Here is a 23455-nt window from a genome sequence, read left to right as displayed (position 1 = left end):
GTGAGAGTGTGTTTGTGAGAGTGTGTGTTTGTGAGAGTGTGTTTGTGAGAGTGTGTTTGTGAGAGTGTGTGTTTGTGAGAGTGTGAGAGAGTGTGTTTGTGAGTGTGAGAGAGTGTGTTTGTGAGAGTGGTGTGTTTGTGAGAGTGTGTGTTGTGTGAGAGTGTGTTTGTGAGAGTGTGTGTTTTGTGAGAGTGTGAGAGAGTGTGTTTGTGAGAGTGTGTTTGTGAGTGTGTGTTTGTGAGAGTGTGTGAGAGTGTGTTTGTGAGAGTGAGAGAGTGTGTTTGTGAGTGTGAGAGAGTGTGTTTGTGAGAGTGTGTGTTTGTGAGAGGTGTTTGTGAGAGTGTGTGTTTGTGAGAGTGTGAGAGAGTGTGTTTGTGAGAGAGTGTGTTTGTGAGTGTGTGTTTGTGAGAGTGTGTGAGAGTGTGTTTGTGAGAGTGAGAGAGTGTGTTTGTGAGTGTGAGAGAGTGTGTTTGTGAGAGTGTGTGTTTGTGAGAGTGTGTGAGAGTGTGTTTGTGAGAGTGTGTGAGAGTGTGTTTGTGAGAGTGTGTGAGAGTGTGTTTGTGAGAGTGTGAGAGAGTGTGTTTGTGAGAGTGTGAGAGTGTGTTTGTGAGAGTGTGTGTTTGTGAGTGTGTGAGAGTGTTTGTGAGAGTGTGTGTTTGTGAGAGTGTGAGAGAGTGTTTGTGAGAGTGTGAGAGTGTGTGTTTGTGAGAGAGTGTGTTTGTGAGAGTGTATTTGTGAGAGTGTGTGTTTGTGAGAGTGTGTTTGTGAGAGTGTGAGAGTGTGTGTTTGTGAGAGTGTGTTTGTCGAGAGTGTGTTTGTGAGAGTGTGAGAGTGTGAGAGAGTGTTTGTGAGAGTGTGTTTGTGAGAGTGTTTTTGTGAGAGTGTGTGTTTGTGAGAGTGTGTTGTGAGAGTGTGTGTTTGTGAGAGATTGTTTGTGAGAGTGTGTGAGAGTGTGTTTGTGAGAGTGTGTGTTTGTGAGAGTGTGAGAGAGTGTGAGAGAGTGTGAGAGTGTGTGAGAGAGTGTTCGTGAGAGTGTGTGAGAGTGTGTTTGTGAGAGTGTGTGTTTGTGAAAGAGTGTGTGAGAGTGTGTTTGTGAGAGAGTGTGTTTGTGAGAGTGTGAGAGAGTGTGAGAGAGTGTTTGTGAGAGTGTGTGAGAGTGTTTGTGAGAGTGTGTGTTTGTGAAAGAGTGTGAGAGAGTGTGTTTGTGAGAGAGTGTGTTTGTGAGAGTGTGTGTTTGTGAGTGTGTGAGAGTGTGTGTTTTGAGAGAGTGTGTTTGTGAAAGAGTGTGTGAGTGTGGAGTCTGTGCACTGTATATCTGAGCCGACCAGTGAGTCGTAAGTATGAGCGGTAGACAGAGATCTGTGAGATCAATACTCCAACGCACACACATTTTGAATCTGCACTTTGGGAGCTGGTGCCAGATCTTAGATCGCAAGAAAATGGAAACAACACCAGAAGCAGAGCAGCACTCCCACCCTGGATTCAGGTATAATGTAACATTCAGATATGAAATTCTCAGTTTAACTTTGACCGAAGTATCCTGAAAAACAATACTATCCCGTTATACGTAAAATCCATTGGTGCGCATGGTTTACAGTATCGAACATGCTCTATATGTAGTGTGTTTATGTTGCAGTGTACATTGTATATAGTATATATATATGTGTGAATTATAAATATATAGAATGAGTGTGATCGTAGACTCTTATATTTTCGATACATATACATTCGTTTCTTGTTGTGGTTGCGTGCCTGTTTATTTATGTCAATATAATGAATTAAATTTACATATACAAAAAACAGAATGAATGAATGAATGTGAATGTTGTATTTAAATACAGAATGCAGATGCAGAGGTGAAAGACAGTGGATATGTACAATATGTCAAAGCTGCTCGTTCAGGTAAAGTATTTAAAATGTATCTGTGTTTACAAGAACTGCAGCTTAAAAACACAAATGTTAGACATGATATTTACACCGATTTACAAAAACAATATATGTGTCACACACACATATATACATACACACATACATATATCTAAATACACACACATATATATATATATATATACTTGCTGAAGTGCCCGGCGGTGCCGAGGGTCTTTTGAGGGCATGTTGTTGTTGGAAGAGAGAGAGAGAGCGACTGGGGGGAAGAGAGAGAGCGACTGGGGGGAAGAGAGAGAGCGACTGGGGGGAAGAGAGAGAGCGACTGCGGGGAAGAGAGAGAGCGACTGGGGGGAAGAGAGAGAGCGACTGGGGGGAAGAGAGAGCGACTGGGGGGAAGAGAGAGAGCGACTGGGGGAAGAGAGAGAGCGACTGGGGGAAGAGAGAGAGCGACTGGTGGGAAGAGAGAGAGCGACTGGGGGGAAGGGAGAGAGCGACTGGGGGGAAGAGAGAGAGCGACTGGGGGGAAGGGAGAGAGCGACTGGGGGGGAAGAGAGAGAGCGACTGGGGGGAAGAGAGAGAGCGACTGGGGGGAAGAGAGAGAGCGACTGGGGGAAGAGAGAGAGCGACTGGGGGAAGAGAGAGAGCGACGGGGGGAAAAGGGGGAAAAGGGGGGAAAGGGGAGGGAGGGAGGGGAAGGGGGGGAGGGGAGAAGGGGAGGGGGCAGAAGGGGAGGGGGGAAAGGGGGGGAAGGGGAGGGGCGAAAGGGGAGAGGGGGAAAGGGGAGGGGGAAGGGGAGGGGGAAAGAAGGGGGGGAATGGGAGGGGGAAAGGGGAGGGGGAGGGAAGGGGGGAAAGGGAGGGGAGGGGGGAAGGGAAGGGGGGGAAATGGAGGGGAGGGGGGAAAGGGGAGGGGGGAAAGGGGAGGGGAGGGGGGAAAGGGGAGGGGGGAAGGGGAGGGGAGGGGGAAAGGGGAGGGGGGGAAAGGGGGAGGGGAGGGGAGGGGGGAAAGGGGAGGGAAGGGGGGGAGGGGGGAAGGGAAGGGGGGAAATGGAGGGGAGGGGGGAAAGGGGAGGGGGGAAAGGGGAGGGAAGGGGGGGAGGGGGGAAGGGAAGGGGGAAATGGAGGGGAGGGGGGAAAGGGGAGGGGGGAAAGGGGAGGGGGGAAGGGGAGGGGAGGGGGGAAAGGGGAGGGGGGGAAAGGGGAGGGGAGGGGAGGGGGGGAAAGGGGAGGGGAGGGGAGGGGGGGAAAGGGAGGGGAGGGGAGGGGGGAAAGGGGAGGGGAGGGGAGGGGGGAAAGGGGAGGGGAGGGGAGGGGGGAAAGGGGAGGGGAGGGAAGGGGGGGAGGGGGGAGGAAGGGGGGGAGGGGAGGGAAGAGGGGAGGGGTTGCAGGGAGGGAAGAGGGGAGGGGAGGGGGGGAGAGGGAGGAGGGGAGGGGGAGAGGAGGGGAGGGGTGTGGGAGGTGGGGGAAGGAGCGGGGGAGAAAGGGAGGGGGGAGCCAGCAGAACCTCTCCCCTCTGCCGGCGATGGCTCCGCTGGGCTCCGTGCCGCCCCACGCACTGACATGCCAAGCGCAGTGCCCCGGTCAGCCCGAGCCCCGCCGTCCCAAGGCCGGGCCTGAGGCAGCTTGAGACGGCCGATTGCGGCTGGCCGGTGCCCGGTTGCCTTGGTAACCCTCCTCCCCTCTCCGCCTCCCGATCTCCAGGAGTGGGCCTGGGCCTGAGCGGCTTGAGACGGCCGATTGCGGCTGGCGAGCCCGGTTGCCGGGGTAACCCTCTCTGCTCCCCCTCCCCTCCCCTCCCCTCCCGAGCCCTGCCCCCACCCGCTAACCTGCTCGCTTCCCTCTGGCCGCGCTCTGTGTGGAGGTGCGCGTGCGCGGTGCAGCACGAGTGTGAATGAAGCGCGAGGAACTTGCAGTGAGCCCAGCCAGCCTTTACCAAGATGGCTGGCCGCTGGTTGGGAATCGGGCCCAGCAGGGGGTTGGGGGGTGAGGGGTGGGAGGAGCTTGCCACAAAACAATTGCCTAGGGTCCAGCATGGCTGGCAACAGACGCCCAGGCTTCGAGGCCTACCTGCAAAAACGGGGAAAGGTAGGAAAATTAATCAGATTAGATAAAAGATTTAGAAAGTAATTAACTTTTTAAAAAAACAATATGCGTTTTAAAAGCAACTTTTTTTTAAAGATGCAGAAAGCGGGAAAAAGAAATGAAAAGTTTGGAATCAAGATGGCGGCGACTCACCTCGGTTCAGAATGATAAGGCCCGCCCACACACGCACCGATTGGTCAACCGTCAGGTTACTGAACTGTAGGATTGGTCAATCATCACGTCACTCAACTGTAGGATGGCCCACCCGCACACACAATGAACCCGCCCCCACTCGATGCAAATGAGCGGATAATGAGAGGAACTTTTAACGTTTTTTGGATACCATCGGCACCATTTTTGTCCGACCATCGGCACAATTTTTGTCCGAGCAAAAAGTAAATATGCCTACAAGAGTCCCCTAATGATGAGCTTTCTTTTGATATAACATATGTGTAGGTACGCTCTATATCTTTTGATTGTATAGCCGGCCAGAGAGACAGACAGAGAGACAGACAGACAGAGAGACAGACAGACAGAGAGACAGACAGAGAGACAGACAGACAGACATATACTTTTATATATATAGACTAGCTGAAGTGCCCGGCGGTGCCGAGGCTTTTTCGAGGGCATGTTGTTGTTGGAAGAGAGAGAGAGAGCGACTGGGGGGAAGAGAGAGAGCGACTGGGGGGAAGAGAGAGAGCGACTGGGGGAAGAGAGAGAGCGACTGGGGGGAAGAGACAGAGCGACTGGGGGGAAGAGACAGAGCGACTGGGGGGAAGAGAGAGAGCGACTGGGGGGAAGAGAGGGAGGGGAGGGGGAGGGGAGGGGAGGGGGGAAGGGGAGGGGGGAGGGGAGGGGGGGAGGGGGAGGGGGGGAGGGGAGAGGGGGAGGGGAGAGGGGAGAGGGGGGAGGGGAGGGGGAGGGGGGAGGGGGAGGGGAGGGGAAGGGCGGGGGGGAAGGCGGGGGGGGAAGGGAGGGGGGGTAAAGGGGGGGGAAGGGAGGGCGGGGGGGAGGGAGGGTGGGGGGCCCCCCAAGGGTCGCGGCCCCCCCGAGGGTCGTGCCCCCCCCGAGGGTCGCGGCCCCCCCCCGAGGGTCGCGGCACCCCCCCCCCCGAGGTGAAGACCGCCGATTGCGCGCGCAGCAGGAGCTGAGACGCGGCGTCTCTCTCTGGCTCGGCCGGCGGGCCCGGTTGCCAGGGTAACCGTGACGCTGACCAAGCCCCGCCCCCCGGCCGAGCCAGAGAGAGAGACGCCGCGTCTCAGCTGCTCCTGCTGCGCGCACGGCCCCCCCCCCCGAGCGTCGCGGCCACCCCCCCCCAAGGGTCGCGGCCCCTCCCGAGGGTCACGGCCCCCCCTGAGGGTCGCGGCCCCCCCCCCGAGGGTCGCGGCCCCCCCCCCCCGAGGTGAAGACCGCCGATTGCGGCTGTGCGAGACGGCCGGGGGGCCGGTTGCCAGGGTAACGCTGGACGCTCAGCAAGCCCCGCCCCCCGGCCGAGCCAGAGAGAGACGCCGCATCTCAGCTCCTGCTGTGCGCGCACCCTAGCGGCGCTGGGCTGAGGCTCGGCCCTCCAGCCTTCGAGTGGGGCCGGGAGGTGCCTAGCTCGGGCGTGGGTGCGGAGGAGACGCCGAGGCTTCTAGGCCTACCTGGAAAAACGGGGAAAGGTAGGAAAATTAATGAGATTAGATAAGTTAATTACTTTCTAAATCATTTTTTTTAAAAACAATATGTGTTTTAAAAGCAACTTTTTTTTTTAAGACGCAGAAAGCGGGAAAAAGAAAGGAAAAGTTTGGAATCAAGATGGCGGCGACTCACCTCGGTTCAGAACGATAAGGCCCGGCCACACACGCACCGATTGGCCCGGCGGCACACGCCAGCAACCCGGCGTACGATTGGTCGAGCTCGAGGTCACTCTGTCGCTAATGAGCGGATAATGAGATGCTAATGAGCGGAACGTTGAAGGTTTTTGGGATACCGCGGGCGGGATTTTAGCCCGGCCGAAACGTAAATTCGCTTAAAACCGTCTCGGCAGCGTAAGCTTTCTTTGGAGGTAACGCGCGCGTAGGTACGCCCTGTAACTTTCGAGCGCATAGCCCGACAGACGCACAGGTGATGACAGACAGAATGACAGACAGACAGACAGACAGACAGATGTACCGATTTATATATAGATATATATATATACACATACACACGAAGATGGAAATAGGTCCCGTGTACAAGTTACATTTTTGTGCAGTGTTTGAATTCCGATTAATAAAAAAATTTATTCTCTGTATATTTAAATGAAAGTTGATTTGGTGGCTCGGCTCGTTATTCAGGTCCAATTCTACTTTCCATATTTTCCACCAATAAATTTGTAATTGACTAAAGTACTGCAAGGGGCAGGGGGTTAGATCTAATGAGATTTGGAGATACTGCCTACAAAAAATGGGTAGTTAGCTAGCTCCGACATATCAAGCAAAGTTCTCCTTCAAATAATTGCTTTGAAAAAATAAAATGTAAGCAAAACCTGCTGATATAAACAATCAGAGCCACCGCCAGTCTACTCCAGTCTTCTGGGGCTTAAACACAGAGGTGCTTGATGTGTCCAGTAACAGATCAATGCAAGGAGAATACATTTCGATCCCTCATGGCCCTCCACCATGTCCATTCCATTTCCCGCACTTCTGCTCTCACTTCTTCCCCTCCTCCCAGAACCACGATAGGGTTCCCCTTGTCCTCACCTTTCACCCACCAGCTTATACATTCAACGGATCATCCTCCACCATTTCCACCACCTCCAGCATGATCCCACCACCAAACGCATCTTCCCCTCACCTCCTCTTTCAGCATTCTGAAGGGAATGCTCTCTCCATGACACCCTGGTCCACTCCTCAATCACCCCCAACAGCCCCTCCCCTTCCCACGGCACCTTCCCGTGCAAGCGCAGGAGATGCAACACCTGCCCTTTTACCTCCTCCCTTCCCACTGTCCAGGGCCCCAAACAGTCCTTCCAGGTGAAACAGTGATTTACTTGTACTTCTTGCAATTTAGTACACTGCATTCACTGCTCACGATGTGGTCTCCTCTACATTGGGGAGACCAAATGCAGATTGGGTGATCGCTTTGTGGAACACCTCCGTTCAGTCCGTAAGGGTGACCCTGAGCTTCCGGTCGCCTGTCACTTTAATTCGCCGGACCACTCCCACTCTGACCTCTCCGTCCTCTGCCTCTTACACTGTTCCAACGAAGCTCAGCGTAAACTCGAGGAACAACACCTCATCTTTCGATTAGGCACTTTACAGCCTTCTGGCCTCACCATCGAGTTCAACAATTTCAGACAATAACCTCTGGCCCTATTTTTTCAGATGGCAGCTGTTGATGATTCTGCTATTCAAATGTACACCTCCTCTAGACCCATCTTTTGTTTCTATGCTTGTCCCATTACCATCTCCTTTTGCTTTGTACAGTCATACCTTTTTTCATTTAATCACTTCTGCCTTTCATCCTATCACAGACTTTCCTTTTTGTTCTTTCCTCCCCTCCCCCCTTTCCCTGCCCCTGCACCTGCTTAAAAACCTGTTACATCTCTAACTCTTTCCAGTTCTGATGAAGGGTCACAGACCTGAAACGTTAACTCTGTTTCTCTCTCCACAGATGCTGCCTGACCTGCTGAGTGTTCCCAGCATTTACTGTTTTTGTTTCAGATTCCCAGCATCCACAGTATTTTGCTTTTGTACCACTTACAGTTACTTTGTGTAAGGAATGAATGAAATACAAGGTTTCACTGATATGGTTAATAGATAAATAAAATGCCAGGGCCTAGAAATTGAGTGGGGTTAGCGCCCAATTAGCGGCGCTGGAGGGCATTGCGCTGGAATTATAGCCGTTTCTGAAATTGACTTGGGCCTTACCATCGGCGTTAGCCGGTAGCGCTGCGCCGGCACCGATGACATCATCGGTGTGCGCAGCGTCCCGGTTGCCGTGGTAACCCGGCCCCAAGCCCAAATTCAGTTGCGCCCGCCTTGCCCGTGGCAGGCGCAACCAACGATTGTGGAAAGGGTTCTTACACGCCTTTGCGCCGGCGCATAAAGGTGGAGCGGCGGCCGGCCGCGTTCCCGGCGGCCGCCTGCCCGCACCTCCCTTCCCGGACTCCTGCATCACCCCCCCCCCCCGCGGCCCTGATGTGTGTGTGCTGCGAGCCCGGCACTTCCCCGAGGTGCCGGGCTCAGATGTCGGGGGAATCCGCCGGTCAGTTGTCGGCTGCAGGCAGCTCCTCCTTAACAGAAGGAGGAGGCCTGCAGTTCCCCAGCCTGCCGCACCGCATTGGGTGCCGCAGCGGGGGATTAGCGCCGGAAAACCCAATTGAACGCCCGTTTTGAGGCGCTAAAACCCTCCTTTAGCGCCCGCCGCCGTCTGGGCCCGGCGCAACCGAATTTTCGTCGGGCGCTGCCGCATTAACGCTGGCGCAAAATTTCTGGTGCTACAGCCCTGGCGAACCCACAACCCAATTTCTAGGCCCTGATTCGTTTTAAGACCTTCATTATTTGATGCGATGGAAGTTGGGTGCATGGTGAAAATCATCAAAGTTTACTTGGTGTTTCTTCCTGTGAGGTGTCTGAATGGAGACAGTGGCAATAACCGCGCCCGTAGTTAGCACAGCGTGACTTGCTGCCTAATCTCTTCTCTACAGACTCAGAGCGGATCCTGGATAAACCTGACGTTGAAGTGAGTGAATTTGGTCAGAAGGGGGCAGTGCAGCATAAGATCAATAAAATAAATCATCTCATTTCTGCATCATTGAGATACTTCATTCTATAGACCTGTGTGTCTTTGCGTACATATAGTTCAGGTCAGGTCCTATCGCAAGTTCAGCACAGGAGAAGGCCTGTTGGCCCATCATGGCAATGCGAGCCCCACAACAGAGCTTTTGTTGTTGGGTTGTTTGGTGTCCGACACACAAGCAAACCCATCACCATGTATCATCATCATCGGTGGGCTATCATGGCGCGTCTGTGACTGTCCTCCACACCTCTTTATTCTGGCTGGGCCCTGGTGTTTCATGGTTGCTCTTTCATTGACATGTACTTTCAAAGAGCTGGCACAGGCACAAGGGGGCTGCCAAGTTTTGCAGGATCAAGGGAAGTTTCCCCAATTTAAATGATGCTGGCATCAGTGCTGGCGCATTTCAGGCACCCACCTGAAGATGGTCCCCTAACGCCTCCAATTCAAAACTGTGAACCTATGATGATTGTGTTCACTATATTTTGTGATGCCTTTCTGTCTGTCAGCCACGGCCGCTGTAAGTCAGTGGTTCGGAGCATTTTAGTTTAACAACTTTCACAACCAGAGTTATTTTGAAACTGTAGTCACTATTGTTACTCTCTAAAGTGAACTTTCCCTACATTACAACAGTGACTACACTTCAAAAGTACTTCATTGGCTGTAAAGCGCTTTGGGACGTCCAGAGGTCGTGAAAGGCACAATATAAATGAAAGTTTTTTTCCTTTGCAAGTTCAGTAAGGTCACTTTACAAAGAGTGCCCCTCCCTACAGTTTATGTAACCGGGCTGAAATCCAGGAAACTATGGCTCATATCAAGAGAAAAGAAAAAGAAAAACTTGCATTTATATAGCACCTTTCACAACCACCATATATCCCAAAGAACTTTACAGTCAATTAAGTTACTGTTATAATGCAGGAAACACAGTGGCCAAGTTACACACAGCAAGCTCCCACAAACAGCAATGTGATAATGACCAGATAGTCTGTTATCACAGAATCACAGAAACCCGACAGTGCAGCTAGAGGCCATTTCGGTCCATCGAGCCTGCACCGACACATATCCCACCCGATCCCCGTAACCCCTACACCAACACATATCCCACCCTATCCCCACGTATTTAATCCCCCTAACACTAAGGGTCAATTTATCATAGCCAATCAACCTAACCTGCACATCTTTGGACTGTGGGAGGAAACCGGAGCACCCGGAGGAAACCCACGCAAACACAGGGAGAATGTGCAAACTCCACACAGACAGTCACCCAAGGCCGGATTCGAACCCGGGTCCCTGGCGCTGTGAGGCAACAGTGCTAACCACTATGCCACCGTGCTGCCCAGTGATCAGTGATGTTGATTGAGGGACAAATATTGGCCAGGACACTGGGGAGAACAGTGCCACAGGATCTTTTACATCCACCTGAGGGAGCAGACGGGGCTTCGGTTTAAGGTCTCATCTGAAAGATGGCACCTCCGACAGTGCAGCACTCCCTCAGCACTGCACTGGAGTGTCAGCCTAGATTTTTGTGCTTCAAGTGGAACTTTGAATCCACAATCTACTGACTCAGAGGCGAGAGTGCTACCAACTGAGCCATGGCTATGATAGAATATTGGAGCTTTAATTCATTATTTAACACTAGAGGACAAGAGGGATATTTACTACAGAAGATGTCCATCTTGTCCAATAACAGCAGGCAGACATATATAGGGTTAGATGAAGAGGGGTGGGAGGAGGCTCGTGGGGAGCACATGGACCAGTTGGACCGAATGGCCTGTTTCTGTGCTGTGGACTCTTGTGTTACTCTATGTCTGCCTTTTATTATACCATTGCTAATTCATGGCAATTTTCCTATACATTTAAGCCACCTATTGTATAATTATTCTCTGGTAAAGCTATGCTGTACTATAGCTGGTACTCTGGTGTAATATTATTCCATGCTTACATTTCTCAGTGCTAATTAGTAATGTTCCTCCCCCACATGGGACTGTTGCTTTGTAGTAACGCTACCCCACACTAATGTTACTCTGTGGTGGTGTTGCTCAGTGGTAAAGATTAATTGGGGTACAACCTCCCTGTGGTAATATGCTCTGCACATATACCTCTTTGTGCTGCTCTTCAAGTCATTCTTGGTTATGTTACACTATTGTTTTCAGTGCTCTGTGATACCAGCAGCCTATGGTAAGACCCCATGGTCATGACAGCTCACATTAGCTCTGTGGTATTCCCGTTCCGCGGTAATGTGGGAGCAATGCTCTGGTTATGCAAATATATGTTGTCTTGTCTTTTTCTGTGTCTCTTATGGGTATAGCTGATTTTCTGCCATGTTTTAAACCCTTAATTGAGGGATACAGGTATTCTGAATACTACAAAAAGTATTTTATAAAAAAGTTGTTTCATAACAATTCTGGTTTGCTTAAGGAGCTTAGAATATGATGTTTATTCTGCCTGGACTCTGCTTGATCCCGAATAATGAAGTATTTTGACTGACATGTTGAGAAGACTAATGAATGGATTAACGCCTACAAGAGGACAGTTGGCTCCTTAATCTGTTATGTTCATGCACGTTTTCTAAATGGGGTGTAAAACTTTACACTTCAATTAAAATGGCCTTCATTTTATGCTGAAAGGGACATCATCACTGTGAGAGTCATTGGCACAGCTCCAGCAGTGTGCATGTGTGTGCAAAACTTGTGTGTGTATGTATATTTGTCTGTATACACATGTGTGTATGTGTGAGTGTGTGTGTGCATGTATGTATGTGCATATGCATGTGTGTGTGTGTATGTACATTTGTGTGTGTGCATGTGTGTGTGTGCATGTATGTGTGTGTGCGTATGCATGTGTGTGTGTATGTAAGTGGGTGTGTGCATGTGTGTGTGTGCATATGCAGGTGTGTGTCTATGTGTGAGTGTGTGTGTGTGTGTGTGTGCGTATGCAGGTGTGTGCATATATGTGAGTGAGTGTGTGTGTGTGTGTGTGCGGGTGTGTATGATGTAGAATTAAATGTAGTACTTCTGGGCTCTTTCCACAATCTCACTTCAGTGGAACCATATTCTGTAGAGATGAACTGGGAAGAGGAAATAATTTTGCCTCTTAAAGAATAAAACCTTGAAGTTACTTTCGTTGATATTAATGGACAAATACTTAACACATTTGCATGACATTTCCCTGTCCACTGTTTTAATGTAGGCATGAATCTGTTTATTTTAAATGGGCAACACCTCTGCTAAAATAGGGGAGTCAAAAATATCAGATGAATGCATTTTGCTTTGTCTGCTAATATTGGCAAAGCTAATTTTTAGGTATGGAGTAAAGGGTAAAGTAATAAAAAGGGCAAAAGCAGGAACTAAGTGTCACAAAACATATTTGAAAGTTCTATATCTGAATGCACGTAGCATTCGTAACAAAATAGACGAGTTAATGGCACAAATAACTACATATGGGTATGATCTTGTGGCCATTACAGAAACATGGCTGCAGGGTGACACTGCCTGGGAATTAAACATACCAGGTTATTTAACGATCAGGAAGGACAGACAGGAAGGAAGGGGAGGTGGGGTGGCTATGTTAATAAAGGAAGGAATCACTGTAATACAGAGAAATGATATTGGGTCAAAAGATCAGAATAATGAAACAGTTTGGGTGGAGGTAAGGAATAATAAGGGGAAAAAAACACTAGTGGGCGTAGTCTATAGGCCTCCGAACAGTTGCAACTCTGTTGGATGGAGTATCAATCAGGAAACAGTTGAGGCTTGTAATAAGGGAACATCTATAATTATGGGGGATTTTAACTATCATATTAATTGGACAAATCAAATTGGGCAGGGCTGCCTTGAGGATGAGTTCATTGAATGTATTAGGGATGGGTTTCTTGAGCAGTATGTAACTGAACCGACCAGGGGACAAGCAACCTTAGATCTGGTCCTGTGTAACGAGACAGGATTAATTAAAAATGTCCTAGTAAAGGATCCCCTTGGAATGAGTGACCATAACATGGTTGAATTCCATATTCAATTGGAGGGTGAGAAGGTTGGATCTCAAACAAGCATGCTAAGCTTGAATAAAGGAGACTATGAAGGTATGAGAGCGGAATTGAGTAGAGTGGATTGGGAAAGTAGATTAAAGGGTAAGACGATACATGATCAGTGGTGTACATTTAAGGAGTTATTTTACAACTGCCAAAAAAAATATATTCCACTGAGAAGAAAAGGGTGTAAAAGAAAAGACAGCCATCTGTGGCTAAGTAAAGAAATTAAGGATAGTATTCCACTAAAAACAAGGGCATATAAGGTAGCCAAATCTAGTGGGAGGATAGAGGATTGGGAAAACTTTAAAAGACAGCAAAAAATAACAAAAAGATTGATTAAGAAAGGGAAGATAGATTATGAAAGTAAATTAGCAAAAAATATAAAATCAGATAGTAAGAGTTTTTAGAGTTATATAAAAAGAAAAAGGGGGGCTAAAGTAAATGTTGGTCCCTTAGAGGATGAGTCCGGGAAATTAATGGTGGGAAATATGGAGATGACAAAAACACTGAATGAATATTTTGTATCAGTCTTTACAGTAGAGGACACTAAGAATATCCCAACACTGGACAAACAGGGGGCTATAGGGGGGGAGGAGCTAAACACGATCAAAATCACTAAGGAAGTGGTACTCGGTAAAATAATGGGACTCAAGGCAGATAAATCACCTGGACCTGATGGCTTACATCCTAGGGTCTTGAGGGAAGTGGCGGTAGGGATTGTGGATGCATTGGTAATAATTTTCCAAAGCTCCCTGGACTCAGCAAAGGTCCCGGCAGACTGGAAAACTGCTAATGTAACACCCTTATTTAAAAAGGGCAGTAGACAGAAGGCTGGAAACTATAGACCGGTTAGCCTAACATCTGTGGTAGGTAAAATGTTGGAGTCCATTATTAAGGAGACAGTAACAGGACATTTGGATAATCATAATTTAATAGGACAAAGTCAGCATGGTTTTATGAAGGGGAAGTCATGTTTGACAAATTTGCTGGAGTTCTTTGAGGAAGTAACATATAGGGTGGATAAAGGGGAACCAGTGGACGTAGTGTATTTAGACTTCCAAAAGGCATTTGACAAGGTGCCACACAAAAGATTATTGCTTAAGATAAAAAATCACGGGATTGGGGGTAATATTCTGGCATGGATAGAGGATTGGCTATCTAACAGAAGGCAGAGAGTTGGGATAAATGGTTAATTCTCAGACTGGCAATCAGTAACTAGTGGTGTTCCGCAGGGGTCAGTGCTGGGTCCCCAACTCTTTACAATCTATATTAACGATTTGGAGGAGGGGACCGAGTGTAACATATCAAAGTTTGCAGATGATACTAAGATGGGAGGGAAAGTAGTGAGTGAGGAGGACATAAAAAACCTGCAAGGGGACATAGACAGGCTAAGTAAGTGGGCAGAGATTTGGCAGATGGAATACAATACTGGAAAGTGTGAGATTATGCACTTTGGCAGGAAAAATCATAGAGCAAGTTATTATCTTAATGGCAAGAAACTGGAAAGTACTGAAGTACAAAGTGATCTGGGGGTCCTGGTGCACGAAACTCAAAAAGTTAGTATGCAGGTGCAGCAAGTGATTAAGAAAGCCAATGGAATGTTGGCTTTCATTGCTAGGGGGATAGAATATAAAAATAGGGAGGTATTGCTTCAGCCGTACAAGGTATTGGTGAGACCGCACCTGGAATACTGCATACAGTTTTGGTGTCCATACTTAAGAAAAGACATACTTGCTCTCGAGTCAGTACAAAGAAGGTTCACTCGGTTAATCCCGGGGATGAGGGGATGGACATATGAGGAGAGGTTGAGTAGGTTGGGACTCTACTCATTGGAGTTCAGAAGAATGAGAGGCGATCTTATTGAAACATATAAGATTGTGAAGGGGTTGGATCGGGTGGATGCGGGGAGGATGTTCCCGATGATGGGTGAAACTAGAACTAGGGGGCATAGTCTTAGAATAAGGGGCTGCTCTTTCAAAACTGAGATGAGGAGGAACTACTTCACTCAGAGGGTGGTAGGTCCATGGAATATGCTGCCCCAAAAAGCTGTAGAAGCTACATCATTACATAAATTTAAAACAGAAATAGACAGTTTCCTAGAAGTAAAAGGAATTAAGGGTTACGGGGAGCGGGCAGGAATTTGGACATGAGTCTAGGTTCGGATCGGACATGGCCCTGTGGGTAGCGGAGCGGGCCCAGGGGCCATGTAGCCTGATCCTGCTGCTATTTCGTGTGTCTAATTCTGTTAGATTCAGGAGATGGTTCTGTGATAGTGGATTGGCAGTTAGGATCAGATCAGCCATGATCTTATTGAATGGCGGAGCAGGCTCGAGGGGCCGATTGGCCGACTCCTGCTCCTATTTCTTATGTTCTTATGTTCTACACAAAGGACAGAGTAGGATGTTTGGTGCACAGCTCCCCATGCTGTAATTTCATGTTCCCCGCTCGCCACCATCATATCACTAACCAAATGTCACAATAACATTCAAAGGATGTGCCCAGCTTTCAGAGATTTGTTAATGATAATATGCATTTAATAGGCATTGTCATCTGCCAACATGTCTTTCAAGGCTCTTTGCCAGGTTTGGTAACAGATATGTGCACAATGACAGCAGGATGATGTCATTAAGGCACTTATCTCATCTGCTGTTATAAGTTTAATTCTCAACATGAATTTAAAAATATAGAATTTGTATTATTTTTATTATTTGTTCTTGGGAAGTGGGTGATGCTGGCAGGGCCTCATTTAATACCCATTCCAAGTTGTCCTGAGTAGGCGGTGGTGGGCCTTCCCTTGAACCTCAGCAGTCCTTGTGGTGTTGGTACTCCTGTGACGATATTAGGTTAGGATTAGGGGAATTGAGCGATGGTGGTGCTGTTTAAGGTCAGGGGAGGTGATTGGGCCTTTTCTTGTTGGAGATGGTCATTACTTGGCACTTATATGGCGCAAATGTTACCTGCCACTTGTCAGTCCAAGCCTAGTTCTTGTCCAGGTCCTACTGTAGGTTGGCATTGGTTGCTTCATTATCGGAGGTGAACACTTTAAAATCGTCAGCGAACAGCCTCACCCCTGACCTTATGACAGAGAGAAAGTCATTGATGATGCATCTTAAGAGGGTTGGGCCAAGAACACTGTGGTGAGGAACCCCTGCAGCAAGATTCCGGGGCTGCAATGATTGGCCTCCGACAAACACGGCCATCTAACTTTCTGTCAGGTAGGACTCCAGTCACCAGAGGGTTTTCCCATTGACCCCTATTGACCTTTGTTTTGCTAGGGCTCCTTAGTGCCATACTCTGTCAAATGCTGTCTGAAAGTGTAGGGTGGTGGCAGCAGATTCAATAGTAACTTTCAAAAGGGAATTGGATAAATACTTGAAGGGGAAAAATTTACAGGGCTATTGGGAAAGAGCAAGGGAGTGGGACTGATTGGATAGCTCTTTCAAAGAGCCGGCACAGGCCAGATGGGCCAAATGGCCTTCTTCTGTCCTGTATTATTCTACGATTCTATGCCAAGCGTAGATATTCTCACCTCTCCTTGGGCATTCAGGCCTTGTGTCCATGTCTGGATCAAGACTGCAGGATTCTAGGAACCCATACTTTAGCAGGTGTAATGTCTGTTCCAGAATAAAGTGAAAATGTTGGTCACTGTGTTAAGAGTAGTCAGAGCAGGCAGTGCCTGCCTGTTACGGGAACAAACCTTGCCCAAAACATGCCCACGAAATGACAATGGTTCTTTAAATCCAACCCCAACTGGTTTATTCTCGTGCTGCTCTCTGCAGCCTGAGTGGACAGCAGGCACTATAGCCAAGTACCGCTGGAATCTGAGCTGTACATTCGCTGATACTGGACGCGCAACCCACATACTGTGAGGAACTGACAGGTTAACGAGCTAATTGAGGAGAAATCAGAGGCAAGGACAGAATAGGGAAAAATGCAACTGTTTTCCATTTTGAAACTATAATTATTAATCTAAGGAGGAATTCCCCATTTTGGCAGTCAAATTACAAATTTGAGTATAATGGGCTAGAATTTGCTGTCAAAATAATGGCAAGGCTAACAGCGTTCGCCGTTATTTATGGGTAAATGGAACTTAAAGAAATTATTATTCGTTAAAAAACAGTACTAGCAAAATTAATGGGACTAAAAGTCGATAAATCCCAAGGACTGGATGACCGACATCCTAGGGTTTTGAAAGAGGTGGCCATTGGGATAGTGGATGCATTGGTTGTCATCTTCCAAAATTCTATAGATTCTGGAATGGTTCTTGCAGATTGGAGGATAGCAAATGTAACCCCACTATTTAACAAAGGAGGGAGAGAGAAAATGGGGAACTACAGACCTGTTAGCCTCACATCAGTAGTTAGGAAAATGCTGGAATCTATTATAAAGGATGCAATAACTGGGCACTTAGAAACTAATAGTAAGATTGGGCAGAGTCAGCATGGATTTATGAAAGGGAAATCCTGTTTGACAAACCTATTGGAGTTCTTTGAAAGTGTAACTAGTGGAGTAGACAAAGGGGAACCGGTAGTTGTGGTGTATCTGGATTTTCAGAAGGCCTTCGATAAGGTCCCACACAAGAGGTTGGTGAACAAAATTAGGGCACATGGAATTGGGGGTAATATACTAGCATGGATTGAGAATTGGTTAACAGGCAGAAAACAAAGAGTAGGGATAAACGGGTCTTTTTCAAGATGGCAGGCTGTGACTAGTAGAGTACCACAAGGATCGGTACTTGGGCCCCAGCTATTCACAATCCATATCAATGATTTGGATGAGGGGACTAAATGTAGCATTTCCAAATTTGCTGATGATACAAAGCTAGGAGACAGTGTCAGTTGTGAAGAGGATGTGAAGAGGCTTCAAGGGGATCTCGACAAGCTCAGTGAGTGGGCGAGAACATGGCAGATGGAATATAATGTGGATAAATGTGAAGTTATCCACTTTGGTAGAAAATACAGAAAGGCAGAGTATTTCCTAAATGGTGAAAGATTGGGGAATGCAGATGCTCAAAGGGACCTGAGTGTCCTTGTACATGAGTAACTGAAAGTGAATGTGCAGGTGCAGCAAACCATTAGGAAGGCAAATGGAATGCTGGCCTTCATTACAAGAGGATTTGAGTACAGGAGTAAAGAAGTCTTACTCCAATTATATAGGGCCTTGGTGAGACCATACCTGGAGTACTGTTTACAATTTTGGTTTCCTTATCTAAGTGCAATGAAGGTTTATGAGATTGATTCCTGGGATGGTGGGACTGTCGTATGAGAAGAGATTGAGTAAACTAGGCCTGTATTCTCTTGAATTCAGAAGAATGAGAGGGGATTTCATTGAAGCATAAAAAATTATTACAGGACTTGATAGGATGGATGCTGGGAGAATGTTTCCCTTGGCTGGGGCGTCTAGAACCAGGGGCCACAGCCTCAGGATAAAGGGTAGGCCATTCAGGACTGAGATGAGAAGAAATTTCTTCACACAGAGGGTGGTGAATCTTTAGAATTCTCTACCCCAGAGGGCTGTGGAGGCTCAGTCATTGGGTATATTCAAAACAGAAGTCGATAGATTGCTGACTAGTAAGGGCATCAAGGGATATGGCGATAGGGCCGGTGAATGGAGTTGAGGCAGAAGATCAGCCATGATCTTATTGAATGGCGGAGCAGGCTCGAAGGGCCGAATGGCCGACTCCTGCTCCTATTTCTTATGTTCTTATGTACAGTAACTTCAGGCGAGGGGCAGATGATAATATCCAAAAGTTGCTGTCCGAGTTGTGCCGCTCCGCTGTTGGTTTCACGAAAATGACATCTTTCCCTTAGCCGCCCTGTTATTTGAGAACCTTGCTCTATTTGCCCACTAAACTCGCCACAGAAAGTTAAGTCTTGTCATTACAAGCGTAATACCCTTTTAACAACGTGAAAAGTGTTAATTACTGCCAATCACACTCTCTGGCACCAACAATTAACCATTACAAGTGTGGAGTCTCATTCCTTCAGATTTTGAATTTTATGGAGAGGTTTAAAAAATGTCAAATTAAAATTTTTTTACATTTTCCTTTCTTCCTTTTTTTCTCTCTCTGTTAATCCAATCTTTCTTTCCCGCTCTTTATTTCTCTTCCTGCACCTGATTGAATTCACCCTCCTTTGATTCACCCTCCTTCTCAGTCCTTCTGCTGTTTATTTCTCAGTCCATTTATCTCATTGTTTAAGGAGATACCCTATTGGTTGCCCTGTTCACTCAGGTCCCAGATGTCCATTTGCCCTCGCCGTGCCGTTCTCAGCTCGCACTTTCAGCAACTTAGTGGGTAAAAGTTTTTTGAGCTGAAGGATGCAGCGGTAAGTCTAACTAACGGCAGATGCCGTCACCTGCTCTGCTGCAGCAAATTTTGGTTAAATATATTTACTGATTTCAATATAAATACTGAACCGAGGGCATTTATCCCATCAACATATTTTAAAAGAGATTTTCACCTGCTCTTCCTCTTTTGATTTAAAGGCCTTGAGTGTCCTCCACTACGCTGCACCAAATTGGGGTGTATAGTGGGGGGAAAAGGGGGAAAATTGTGTGGGGACCCTATAGCCATATCCTCATCCCAACCTCAAGTCAAAGAATGATGGTAATTGACGCTAGAGTAGGGGAGCAAATTACAAGTCCCATGTTGCTTTACCTTATGAGACCTCTTTTTCCCCCAGCTCCTGCTCCCCACACCTGCCTGTATGACTGATGACGACAGCACCATGTCTGGCCATTGGAATGCCTCTGAAAACTACCAGCTGAACCCAGCCAGCATCATAGTGCCCATTGTGTTCTCCTTAATCTTCCTACTTGGGACAATCGGAAACAGCCTGGTCCTCGCTGTGCTGTTCAGAAACGGCCAGATGGGACACAACACCACCAACTTATTCATTCTGAACCTGAGTGTGGCTGATTTCTTCTTCATCATCTTTTGCGTGCCGTTTCAAGCCACAATCTACACGCTGGAAGGCTGGGTCTTTGGGTCTTTCATGTGTAAGGCCGTCCACTTCTTCATCTACCTGGCAATGTACGCGAGCAGCTTCACTCTGGCCGCTGTTTCAGTTGACAGGTACAGTATGAGAAGGATCACTGAATCAACACAATTTCTTTACAATACCTCATTATTTGAGACATGACATGCGGTAAGTGGAGCGTGCTTGGGAGGAAAAAGGTGACTTTGGACCTATGGTTCCCAAAGCTCTCCAACACTGGGGTCTGGGTCTGTTGTATAATTGATAGAGATTGATTTCTATGATTATGCAACAACTCCATTATCATTGTATCACTGATCTACTGATCAAGATTAGAAATCACGGGATTGGGGGTAATATACTGGCATGGGTGGAAGATTGGCTATCTAACAGAAAACAAAGAGTTGGGATAAATGGTTCATTCTCGGGCTGGCAATCAGTAACTAGTGGTGTTCCGCAGGGGTCAGTGCTGGGACCCCAACTCTTTACAATCTATATTAACGATTTGGAGGAAGGGACCGAGTGCAATATATCCAAGTTTGCCGACGATACAAAGATGGGAGGGAAAGCAGTGAGTGAGGAGGACATAAAAAACCTGCTAAAGGACATAGACAGGCTAAGTGAGTGGGCAGAGATTTGGCAGATGCAATATAATGTTGGAAAGTGTGAGGTTATGCACTTTGGCAGAAAAAATCAAAGAGCAAGTTATTATCTAAATGGAGAGAAACTGCAAAGTGCTACAGTACAAAGGGATCTGGGGGTCCTGGTGCATGAAACACAAAAAGTTAGTATGCAGGTGCAGCAGGTGATCAGGAAGGCCAATGGAATCTTGGCTTTTATTGCAAGGGGGATGGAGTATAAAGCTGCAGTTATACAGGGTATTGGTGAGGCCACACCTGGAATACTGCGTGCAGTTTTGGTTTCCATATTTAAGAAAAGATATACTTGCTCTCGAGGCGGTTCAGAGAAGGTTCACTCGGTTGATTCCGGAGATGAGGGACTCTACTCATTGGAGTTCAGAAGAATGAGAGGCGATCTTATCGAAACATATAAGATTGTGAGGAGGCTTGATCGGGTGGATGCGGTGAGGATGTTTCCACTGATGGGTGAGACTAGAACTAGGGGGCATAATCTAAGAATAAGGGGCTGCCCTTTCAAAACTGAGATGAGGAGAAACTTCTTCACTCAGAGGGTAGTAAATCTATGGAATTTGCTACCCCAGAGAGCTGCGGAAGCTGCAACATTAAATAAATTTAAAATGGAGATACAGTTTCCTAGCAGATAAGGAAATTAGGGGTTACGGGGAGAGGGCAGGGAAGTGGACGTGAGTCTAGATTTGGATCAGCCATGATCCTATTGAATGGCGGAGCAGGCCCGAGGGGCCGTATGGCCTACGCCTGCTCCTACTTCTTATGTTCTTATGTTCTTATGTATACTGAGATGGTAGAAAGAAAAACTTGCATTTATATAGTGCCTTTCACGACCACCAGACGTCTTAAAGCGCTTTACAGCCAATGAAGTACTTTTGAAGTGGAGTCACTGTTGTAATGTGGGAAAAGACGAACTAGATGAACTGTGCTCTTGTTTTGCCTAGCAATTCCTATTTTCCTATGTTCTTATATAACATTGGAGAACTATTAGTGACAAATAGGTTTTACTTCTCCTCTGCAATATTGCCCGTTTCTGTTCCAGTCTCAGCCCTGCAGTGGCAGAAGCCCTTATCTACATAATAATCACCTCTAGACGCGATGGAGCCGATTATCACAAAGGATGCAAATCTGAACGGCTGCAAAAATATAAGTTTCACACAAAAAGCAAAATATTGCAGATGCTGGAAATCTGAAACTAGTTTTAAAAAACATTGGAAACACACAGCGGGCCAGTCAGCACAGCACCTGCAGAGAGAGCAGCAACCTCTTTTGGTTTAGTTCTGGTGATTGATGGAAATTGCCATCACCAGTCGAAAAGGAAGCACGGGCCCCTACTTAAAGGGGCACAGCTAATAAAATGCTAACTTAAAACCAAAATTGAAGCAAACTTAACAAATTAAATCAAAATTTTATTTTGGGGGGGGGGTGATGAAGCACTCCAGTCCCTCCGGAGCCCACTGGTCGCGGAAGGCCTCAAGTGTGCCAGTACAGACAACAACAACAACAACTTGTATTTAGGGCAGGTGACCAAAAGCTTGGTCAAAGAGGCAGGTTTTAAGGAACGTCTTAAAGGAGGAAAGAGAGGTAGAGAGGCGGAGAGGTTTAGGCAGAGAATTCCAGAGCTTAGGGCCTTGGCAGCTGAAGGCACGGCCACCAATAGTTGAGCGATTATGATCAGGGATGCGCAAGAGGGCAGAATTAGAGGAGCGCAGATGTCTCGGGGGGTTGTGGGGCTGAAGGAGATTACAGAGATAGGGAGGGGTGAGGCCATGGAGGGATTTGATAACAAGGATGAGAATTTTGAAATCGAGGCGTTGCTTAACCGGGAGCCAATGTAGGTCAGCGAGCTCAGGGGTGATGGGTGAATGGGACTTTGTGTGAGAACAGCAAGTGTTTTTGAAGGAGGGTCGACACCCAAACTGTTAATTTGCTTGCTCTCTCCACAGGTGCAGAGTGACCTGCTGCCTGTTTCCAGCATTTTCCCTTTTTGTTTCATTTTTCACATAAGCAATTTTGCAGCCTGCAATGCATAATCTTTCATTTCACATGTCAAAATAATTTGCACTTTGGCCTCTTGTTTTTAAAAAAGCAGAGCCCCTTGACAAAGTACTTTGAAACACCTCTTCACTCAACCATTTCACAAATTGTGTGTGGGCATATCTCCTGTGATTTAAATCAACCTGTAACTTCATTGTGAAGATAAACTGACAGGAGCAGTATTTCTTTTCCTTGAGACATAGGCTAAAATTATTTTTCCAGGAACTGAGACTGAAGACTCATTAAATACTCAGCAATGGTGTGATTTAATTAATTTTGTTGAGTATCTGACAGAGTGCACACTGAAGGAAATATTGTGGTAAAATTGAGTCCTTTGTTTTCAGTTCTTCGCCCAGACAATCGCAACATAAGAACATAGGATCAGGAGGAGGCCATTCAGCCCCTCGAGCCTGTTCCACCATTCAATTAGATCCTGGCTGATCTGTATCTTAACTCCATCTACCCACCTTGGTTCCATATCCCTTAATACCCTTATCTAACAAACATCTGTCAATCTCAATTTTGACATTTTCAATTGACCCCCAGCCTCAACAGCTTTTTGGGGGAGAGAGTTCCCGATTTCCACCACCCTTTGTGTGAAGGAGTGCTTCCTGGCATCACCCCGAATGGCCTAGCTCTAGTTTTAAGGTTATGCCCCCACCCCTCCCCCAGCAGGCAGATGTTTAGAGGGTCTTTTATTTCTCCCCTTCTCTTGAGTTCCCCATGACGTGCAGCATTCTCTTGCTGAAGTGGTGGGCAGATAGTTAATGCCTCCTTTCACCCAGCTGCTGGCAGTGGTACGAGAATCGATTCACGCGACATTTCCTTCCTTCCCTTATGGGTAAGCCGTTTGGCCTGCGCTCAGTGCTTCCCCTGGCGACCAGCAACTCGTTGTGTTGGGAATCCCGGGAGCAAATCCAGATTCTACTACAGCACCTTGGAACTGCTCCTCCACCTCGCCCATCTACAAATGCAGCTTCGTCAGTCATCCTGAGGCAAGCCAGATGCTTGAATTCTGGTGGCATCCCCTTTTTA

At 47.5% G+C, this 23455-nt stretch overlaps 1 protein-coding gene across 1 annotated transcript in view; it reads left to right on the top strand.

Moving 5' to 3' along the window:
• The window catches only part of galr2b (galanin receptor 2b), a 137640-nt gene that overhangs the window by 108890 nt on the left and 5295 nt on the right, over positions 1 to 23455 (top strand). The window contains exon 2 of the mRNA XM_086002242.1: positions 19440 to 19831. Within this exon, the coding sequence (XP_085858368.1) occupies positions 19440 to 19831 (392 nt within the window). The remainder of the gene's footprint in view (positions 1 to 19439; positions 19832 to 23455) is intronic.

The sequence above is a fragment of the Somniosus microcephalus genome, chromosome 11 (genome assembly GCF_052327205.1).
Source record: "Somniosus microcephalus isolate GS21.2 chromosome 11, FLI_Smic_1.0, whole genome shotgun sequence".
Classification (NCBI taxonomy): domain Eukaryota; kingdom Metazoa; phylum Chordata; class Chondrichthyes; order Squaliformes; family Somniosidae; genus Somniosus; species Somniosus microcephalus.
This window is presented reverse-complemented; position numbering and strand designations above follow the sequence as displayed.